Genomic DNA, 9,908 nt, shown 5'->3' on the forward strand with positions numbered 1-9,908 from the left:
GTGATCAGGAGAGGGAAAAATATATAGTAATTTATGATGTGAGTGGAGGGCGGTGGAGAGGTAAGCGGTTATTAGTGGCCAGGTTGCTAATCATTTTATTAGAAACTAAACCATTTCATTTGTCGAATGAAAGGAACTGCATTAGCATGTTGATGCGGCTTGTTTGAACTTACATTAAAAATGGAAGTCTTTTAACCGATTCAAGTAGGTTTTCAATCGATTTAGGTAATCGATTAAATGAATAAACAGTAAATGTTATTGTTCCTATGTGAAAGCAAAAGAAAATGAAATTTTAATTGATTAAATCAATCGATTGAAATGAAAAAAGAATCATGAATAGTAAACCATGCGTTTATATACATGAACACTTGTTTATTTGATTAATAAATCTTTGCAACGAGGAGCAGTTTAACAACCATGATTTTGATTAATTGTATCACTGAGCTGAGCTAGCAATTTTGATGGTGAATGCAATGTAATCTCAATAGGTTTATATAGAGAAAAAGTAGTTTTGAGAATGATTTTAATTTATTTCCTGATTACAAATTGTCTTATTGGGAATAGTTGAATTATGTGTTTGCAAGACAGTCAAATGGGAGGAGAAAAAAAAGAGGAATTTCCTTGCAATGGCAAGGGTTGTAGTTCCTTTTCTGATCATATTTTCATTATCTGACTCTTGTAATTTTATGTCTTTTTAATATGTTTTCTAAAGACTATGTCACTAAAGACCATCTTGTGAATTTTACAGGTTTTAATAAATTTATCAGATGATGTCTCTTTTTTTTCACGATTCATTTTATATAGATTTAGACTTAGATTTATTATTTTTTCATAAAGGAGATGCAAATTACTAGTTTATTTAGTCGTTTGTTTTATTGAATTAGTTATATTTTAAAGAGGATCAAGCTTCACATTATTCCTATTGTTTCCTACTTATTATGAAGAGATAGAAGATAGAGTTTAAGAACTGATAGGGGTGAGTAAAAATACCGAAATTTTGGTATATCGTACATACCATATCGAAATTTATCTAATTATACCAATTTTACGGTATACCAAAAATTTTGGAATAGTATTATATCGTACCAAAAATTTCAATTTCGGTATCGATATACGATTTTTAACGAAATTTTTGATATACCGTACTGATACCGAAAATTTACCCTGAACAATATGAATACCAGAATTTTGATATATCGAAATTCGGTATTACAAAATTTCGATATATCGAAATTTTGGTACGATATCGGTATGAAAAAAGCCATAAAAATAAAATATACTAACCTTTCTAAGAACATCAATATCGTTTTGAACTGTTGTTGGCCATTTTGACCCGTCAAATCAGATATACTTTTCTTCACAGAAATTAATGTTCCACTGAGATTCCCTTTGTAAATGATTCCAAAACCGCCCTTGTCCAATATAAAATCCTCACTGAAATTATTTGTGGCCATTTTCAATGCTTGAATAGACATATGCAAGCTTTGAGGTTCATAACGGTATGCATTTACACTCTCAATGCTAAGTTCAAATTTCTTCTTGTTCTTCTTCTTGAGGCGATGCAGTAAAAGTCCTACTGAACAAGATAAAAGAACCACCACAGCTATGATGATACACACAATTGATAGTTTGTCTGGAGGACTAGGTGCACCACTTGTTGGAGAAGAGCTTTCACCTCCTGAGCCAGAGTTTTTACAAAGATTGGGATTTCCATCAGTTTCAACCTTAACAAAGCTACGAAATTTTGGCATATTCCAACTGAGGTTGTTATTAGTAACATCAAATATTTTGAGAATATGGATCTGAGCCAAGCTATCAGGGATTGTTCCGGTGAGATTATTGTTGCTTAATAACAACTGAATGAAGGATTTGCTGGCGAACGACGGAAGATGGCCCTATAACATGTTGTCGGAGAGGCCCATAATCCTAAGCGAAAGGCAGGCAGTGAGAGACTGCGGCATAATGCCCGTGAGGGAGTTGCCATGGACCTCGAAGGATTCAAGGACCTTGAGGTTGGATAGATCAGGAATTGGCCCTGTGAAACTGTTGGACTAGAGCCAGACCATGGTGAGTTGGGGCATTGCCCCAATCATGTCAATTCAGCCGGAGATCTTGTCACGAGATTGCTGGTGATCAAGGAAGAGTTTCATGAGGATGGAGCCGGCGAAGGAGCTCGGGAGGGGGCTGGTGAGCTTGTTGTAAGAAAGATGGAGGATGTCAAGGCTCGACAAGGAGCCAAGGAAGTCGGGAATCAACCCTGTGAGGTAAGCGTTGATGGCGGAAAAGTAGACGAGTCCAGTCGCGGAAGTGATGTCTTGGGAGAGGCTCCAAGGGGTGAGAGGGAGATCGTCTAAAGAGATCTCTTGGAGGGAGGAGAGTCCGATGAAAAATCCACTTGGGATGTCATCAAAGGCATTGGCTTGGAGGTATATCTTCTGGAGCAAGGAGAGTTTGCTGAGGCGAGGTAGAGGGTCGCAAATGTTGTTGAACTCCAGTTGAAGAGACGTGAGTGAGGTAAGATTTCCATGTACTGGTGAAAGGCTTCCGGAGATACCGCTTTGAGCGAGATTTATTGCAATTATGCGGTCGCGGGAGCAAATAACGCCATCCTAAGTGCAGGGATCTAACTGGGGCTTCCAGTTGGAAGAAACCCCATAGAGGGACCGTGTCAGTTCATACATGGTTGTATCATCTGGATTTTTAACACGACATTGACAAATGATCAACAATAATGGTCACTGTTTATGAATGTACAAATTAAGAGGAAAAATATTCAATCTTAATGGAAGGAATAATATTTAGGGGAAAAGTATGGAGTTTTGAATATCAAAAGATTTTGTAATTCAAATTACACAGTGCGTTTAAATATCTTTATATTCAAAATTTAATTTTGAGTTAAATTTTTTTCTAGAATTCCTATAATTTTTTTATAAAAAAACCATAATAATTGCATTAATTTGGAATGGTCATAGAAGGCGTCATCATCTTTGGTCGTTACTTGAGATTTGTCAATATATAAAAATAAAATATAAATAAAAATAAAAAATTGAAATATGAAAAATTTGAGGATGATTTTAATTTATTTCTTGATTACGAATTGTCTTATTAGGGTTTAGAATTATGTGATTGCAAGACAGTCAAATGGGAGGAGAAAAAAAAGATAAATTTCCTCGAAGTTGCAATGGCAATGCCTATAGTTCCTTTTCTGATCATATTTTCATTATCTGACTCTTGTAATTTTATATCTTCTTAATATGTTTTCTAAAGGTCATGTCACTTAAGACCATCTTGTGAATTTTACAGGTTTTAATAAATTTATTAGATGATGTCTCTTTTTTTCACAATTCATTTTATATAGATTTAGATTTATTAATTTTTCATAAAGGAGACACAAATTACTAGTTTATTTGGTCGTTTGTTTTATTGAATTAGTTAGATTTTATAGAAGATCAAGCTTCACATTAGGTCCCTATTGTTTCCTACTTATTATGAATTATTATGAAGAGATAGAAGATAGAGTTTAAGAACTAATAGGGGTGGGAAAAAATATCAAATTTCGGTATACCACACATACCGTATCGAAATTTACCAATTATACCGATTTTATGGTATACCAAAAATTTTGGTACGATATTATACCGTACTAGAATTTTCGGTATTAGTATCGTTATTGATATATGATTTTTAGCGAAATTTTTGATATAACATACTGATACCAAAATTTACTTTGAACAAAATGAATACTAGAATTTGGAAATATCGAAATTCGGTATACCAAAATTCCAGTACAGTATCGGTATAAAAAAATTTTATACTGTATTTTTCGTTATGGTAATGGTATATGTGGGTTGATGGTTCGGTATACCGTACCAAACCAGCCCTAAGAACTGATAGGAATGCTTAGATACTCATATTTTATAGAAGATCTCTTATAAATAATTACATAATAAATTGTTAAGGTTAAGTGAGGTAGATATATTCATTAATCTGTAAAGATATATGATAGGAAACGATTGGAGATGAGATTACGAGGGATCGCTCAATAAGTGAAATGGGAAAGAAAACATATTATACTTATACTAGGTTGCTCTAGAATAGGTACCCCAAAATTTTATAAGCAGGGACGGATCCAGGAATTCGAGTTAGGGGGGCTTGAAATTAATGTAATAAATTATATATTATTATAAAAAATAGATGTATAACAAAAAAAAGTCATTACATTATTGTATTCAACAAAGTTGTGCTCTACGAGATTTTGAAACATAAAATTCATTTATAATAGCATCTACACCTATATCCTTAGCTAAATCTCGTTCAATATAAAGTGTCAAACAATTTTCAAGAAATTCATCCTCCATTTTATTGCGAAGTGCTGTTTTCACATTCTTCATTGCTGAAAAGGCTCGCTCAGTAGTGGTAGTAGAAACAGGTAACGTCAAAACTAGATGAATCAATCTAGTCAACATAACATAAACCTTTGACCGTCCACTCTCAGTCAATTGCTGACATAACTCAACAAGTGTAGAAGCCTTCAAGTTTTGTATCACATCAAGTTTATAATGTACCAATTCATACTTCAAAGCAATGATGTCTTGATTTGTGAAATCTTCAGGATAAAACTTCATTGCAAGCTTGCAAATATCATCAATGTTAATTGATTCAAATGAATTTTTAGGAGCTAAAGTGGTACTAAGAGAAAGAAGTTCCACTGATGACTCATTAAATCGAGTATTTAACTCTATCAAGATGAAATCTATTGCTGCATTAAAAACATCAAAGCGATAATGATGCTCAACTGTAGTTTGCTGACGGGAACAACCAATCTTATAAAGACAATCAAGGTCAGGCACATCAATTTTATTTCTCGTACAAAAAACTTTCACTTCATGAAGAAAATCTTCTCACCCGCATTCTCTAAGTTCTTGGAGGATAGTTTTGGTAGTAGAGACAAATGTAATAGCGGACAAAATATCTTGAGATTTTCTTTGAAGAATTTGACCAAGAGTATCTGTCGTTCTCATAATTTTATGCATTAAATGCAAAATGAACACAAATTCAAAGCTTGCCATGTTTCTATAAATCCCCCGAACTTTAGCCTTAGCTCTTCCATTTGGAGAATGATCACTAAGAACTTCAAAAACTTTGCAAATTGCAGCATTCATACCTATCAAGCTTTTTACTGAGTCATAGTGAGAACTCCAACGAGTAGCTCCCGCTCATTGTAAATTATCAATCTGATTAGCCCCACTTCCAGAATCACGTTCTCTAATTGTCAACATATGCTCGATTTCAATTCTCTGTGTAGTATGTAACTCAGCAATGCGTTTAGAAGAAGTAACAATATTTACTATATTATCCAAATGAGAAAAGAACTCCCAAATAACATTAACATCCTTGGCTGCAGAAACCAATGTGAGTTGTAATCGATGGGCAAAACAATGGACATAGTATGCAAAGGGACAATATCTGAGAAATAATGCCTGAAGTCCATTCCATGCGCCACGCATATTGCTAGCTCCATCATATCCTTGGCCTCTGATTTTCTTAACTTGTAGGTCATGATGAACAAGAACATTTGATATTTCTTTTTTCAGGTTCAATGAGGTAGTATCACTAATACTTTTAATGGCAAAAAATCTTTCTGTCAAAACCCCATAATTATTCACAAACCTCAAGATAATGGCCATATGCTCTCGTTTAGATATATCTCGTGCTTCATCAACAAGAATACAAAAATATTCATCACCAACTTCTTCACGAACCATCTTTCGTACTCTATTAGCCATAATATGTAAAATCTCTTTCTAAATTTCTGGAGCGATATATTGAGCATTTTTTGGAGCATTCTCAAGTACAACTTTATCAATTTCTGTACTCATTTTTACAAAAGCCTTTACTAATTCAAGAAAATTCCCACGATTAGACGAGGATAGAGATTCATCATTACCTCTAAAGGCACACCCTTGAAGTGCTAGCCAGCGAACAGTGACAATTTTGGTCCTCAAACGCAAACGATTTTTTCTTTTTCCTCTTTAGATTGGGCATGCATGACATTATCAATATGTCGCGAGGGTCTCATCAAATTTCCAGCCTTTCTCTCGCACATAGTATGAGGCGAAGAAGCTGCAAAACCAAGATGGGCAAGAAATGCACATGTTTTTCCTTGATTTACCCTTTTCCAATTGTCAAATCCTTCATTGACCAATGCCGAGATATTAGACGAATTAACATCATTTAGGAAAAGAAAACAATAAAAGCAATCTGCCTTATTTGTTGAAGGCGAATACTCCAACCAATGAAATTTTTGGAACTATTTTTTTTTGAAATCGACGATTTTGACTTCCAAATTTTGTAGTCGGATACTCCAACATATCTGGTTGATAAGGCCCCATCTTTAGATATTAACATCTTATCTCATCTCATACATTAATATGATATTCACATATCTGTTTTCTTTTTTCTGGATCTCGTTCAATACAACTAGAGGATAACTAATGATCGTCGCTAGAAGAGGAAATTGAAGGAATTTGGACACTAGGAATTGGAAGACTTTCACAAGATTGATGTTGCATTATAGGGACGGTGGGAATTGAAGTGCTTTCACTAGTTTGACGATCTCTTTTCTTAAAATATGAGGCTATCGTCTTTCCTTTCGTTGCAGCAGATTGATGTTCCATTTTAAAATAGTTAAGTATATCCCTAAATAAATAATGAAATAACAATAGAATAAATAAACAAGTAAAAGTAACAATGACATGCTACGAACTCGGAATAAAATAGACAAAATCAAAATCAAGTGATTAACCACAAAAAATCAAGACGATAGTAGCAGCCACAACGACAGATATTGTTAATTAGTTTTTAGTTTGCTATTTGGCCCTTACAGTTGAAGGTAACAAAAATTAAATATTTTTTTTTAAAAAATATCATATATGTAATAGCAGTTATCTTTAACAAACTAAATTCTGTGAATTAGTTAAATAGTGTTTCATATCACATTCTAAGAGTGTTATTTATTGAAGAAGAAAACATTCAAGGAATTATATCAATGGTTGTAGTTCCTTTTCTAATCATATTTTCATTATCTGACTCTTGTAATTTTATGTCTTTTGAATATGTTTTTTAAAGACTATGTCACTGAAGACCATCTTGTGAATTTTACAGGTTTTAATAAATTTATCAGATGATGTCTCTTTTTTTTCACAATTCATTTTATATAAGATTTAGACTTAGATTTATTATTTTTTCATAAAGGAGATGCAAATTACTAGTTTATTTATTCGTTTGTTTTATTGAATTCGTTAGATTTTAAAGAGGATCAAGCTTCACATTATCCCTATTGTTTCCTACTTATTATGAATTATTATGAAGAGATAGAAAATAGAGTTTTAGAACTGATAGGGGTGAGGAAAAATATCAAAATTTTGGTATACCGTACATACTGTATCGAAATTTATCGAATTATACCAATTTTACGGTATACCAAAAATTTTGGTATAGTATTATATCGTACTGAAATTTTCGATATCGGTATCAATATACGATTTTTAGCGAAATTTTTGACATACTGTACTGATACCAAAAATTTAGCCCGAACAATATGAATACCAGAATTTTGATATATCAAAATTCGGTATACCGAAATTTTGATATATCAAAATTTTGGTACGATATCGGTATGAAAAAAACCATAAAAATAAAATATACCGACCTTTCTAAGAACATCGATCTCTGTTTTGAACTCTTGTTGGCCATTTTGACTCATCAAATCATATATACTTTTCTTCACAGCAATTAATGTTCCACTGAGATTTCCTTTGTAAATGATTCCAAAACCGCCCTTGTCCAATATAAAATCCTCACTGAAATTATTTGTGGTCGTTTTCAATGCTTTAATAGACATATGCAAGCTTTGAGGTTCATCACGATATGCATTTGCACTCTCAATGCTAAGTTCAAATTTCTTCTTGTTCTTCCTCTTGAGGTGATGCAGTAAAAGTCCTACTGAACAAGCTACAAGAACCACCATAGCTATGATGATACCCACAATTGATAGTTTGTCTGGAGGACTAGGTGCCCCACTTGTTGGAGAAGAGCTTTCACCTCCTGAGTCAGAGTTTTTACAAAGATTGGGATTTCCATCAGTTTCAACCTTAACAGAGGTACGAAATTTTGGCATATTCCGATTGAGGTTGTTATTATTGACATCTAATATTTTGAGAATATGGATATGAGCCAAGCTATCAGGGATTGTTCCGGTGAGATTATTGTTGCATAATAACAACTGAATGAAGGATTTGCTGGCGAACGATGGAAGAGGGCCCTGTAACATGTTGTTGGACAGGTCTATAATCCTAAGTGAAAGGTAGGCAGCGAGAGACTGTGGCATAATGCTCGTGAGGGAGTTGCCATGGACCTCGAAGGATTCAAGGACCTTGAGGTTGGATAGATAAGGAATTGGCCCTGTGAAACTGTTGGACTGGAGCTAGACCATGGTGAGTTGGGGCATTGCCCCAATCACGTCAATTCAGCCGGAGATCTTGTCACGAGATTGCTGGTGATCAAGGAAGAGTTTCGTGAGGACAAGTCGGCGAAGGAGCTCGGGAGGGGGCTGGTGAGTTGGTTGTAAGAGAGATGGATGATGTCGAGGCTCAACAAGGAGCCAAGGAAGTCGGGAATCAACCTTGTGAGGCAAGCGTTGATGGCAGAAAAGTAGACGAGTCCAGTAGCGGAAGTGATGTCCTGGGAGAGGCTCCAGGGGGTGAGAGGGAGATCGTCTAAAGAGATCCCTTGGAGGGAGGAGAGTCCGATGAAAAATCCACTTGGGATGGAATCAAAGGCATTGGATTGGAGGTATATCTTCTGGAGCGAGTAGAGTTTGCTGAGGCGAGGTAGAGGGTCGTAAATGTTGTTGAACTCCAGTTGAAGAGACGTGAGTGAGGTAAGATTTCCATGTACTGGTGAAAGGCTTCCGGAGATACCGCTCTGAGCAAGATTTATTGCAATTACGCGGCCGCGGGAGCAAATAACGCCATCCTAAGTGCAGGGATCTAACTGGGGCTTCCAGTTGGAAGAAACCCTATAGAGGGACCGTGTCAGTTCATACATGGTTGTATCATCTGGATTTTTACCACGACATTGACAACATAGATCTATCACAAGTAAATAGAAGAGGAAGAAGAAGACGAAGGCGGCGTAGGGAGTGCAATTCCTCGTCTTGGCCATCATTCTCCTATACAATCTAATGAGGGGGTTTAATGAGGGGGTTTAATTGAGAGCAGAGCTAGTATATTAATTCGCAACAATATAATATAATATAATTAATAAAGTAAAAAAATATAAAATCTTATAGTCAAAATTGTTAACTCTAACCTCTTTAATATTGTATTCTTCTAGTTGGTTCTTATTCTTTTTTAAAAAATCTATGTATGTAGATATAGCGATTTCCTAATAAAAATAAATAAAAAATAACTAACAATCTAAATTTAAACACTATAAATTCTAAAGCTATCTAATATCATAGATAAGACTCATACCTATTGCTTAATTACATAATAGCCTACAAATGATCAACAATAATGGTCTGTTTATGAATGTACAAATTAGGAGGAAGACTATTCAATCTTAACGGAAGGAATAATATTTAGGGGAAAAGTATAGAGTTTTGAATATCAAAAGATTTTGTAATTCAAATTACACAGTGTGTTTAAATATCTTCATATTCAAAATTTAATTTTGAGTTAAATTTTTTTTAGAATTCCTATAATTTTTTTATAAAAAAACCATAATAATTGCATTAATTTGAAATGGTCATAGAAGGCGCCGCAATCTTTGGTTGTTACTTGAGATTTGCCAATATATAAAAATAAAATATAAATAAAAAATAAAAAATTGAAATATGAAAAATT

The 9,908-nt window shown here is 34.2% G+C and overlaps 2 protein-coding genes across 2 annotated transcripts; both read right to left on the reverse strand.

Moving 5' to 3' along the window:
• Nucleotides 1–2,099: 2,099 nt before the first annotated feature.
• LOC122004132 (receptor-like kinase TMK2) lies at nt 2,100–5,162 on the reverse strand. Its single transcript, XM_042559062.1, has 3 exons — nt 5,067–5,162; nt 4,566–4,805; nt 2,100–2,609 (listed from the first exon to the last, which is right to left on the reverse strand). Exons 1-3 carry the CDS (start codon nt 5,160–5,162, stop codon nt 2,100–2,102), a joined length of 846 nt encoding a protein of 281 aa, XP_042414996.1.
• An 894-nt stretch (nt 5,163–6,056) lies between these two features.
• On the reverse strand, nt 6,057–9,225 carry LOC122004134 (receptor protein kinase TMK1-like). Its single transcript, XM_042559063.1, has 5 exons — nt 9,160–9,225; nt 8,548–9,036; nt 7,712–8,434; nt 6,173–6,192; nt 6,057–6,123 (listed from the first exon to the last, which is right to left on the reverse strand). The coding sequence occupies exons 1-5, from the start codon at nt 9,223–9,225 to the stop codon at nt 6,057–6,059; spliced, it is 1,365 nt and encodes a 454-aa protein (XP_042414997.1).
• Between the last annotated feature and the right edge of the window lie 683 nt (nt 9,226–9,908).

Source organism: Zingiber officinale, chromosome 7B, assembly GCF_018446385.1.
Source record: "Zingiber officinale cultivar Zhangliang chromosome 7B, Zo_v1.1, whole genome shotgun sequence".
Taxonomy (NCBI): domain Eukaryota; kingdom Viridiplantae; phylum Streptophyta; class Magnoliopsida; order Zingiberales; family Zingiberaceae; genus Zingiber; species Zingiber officinale.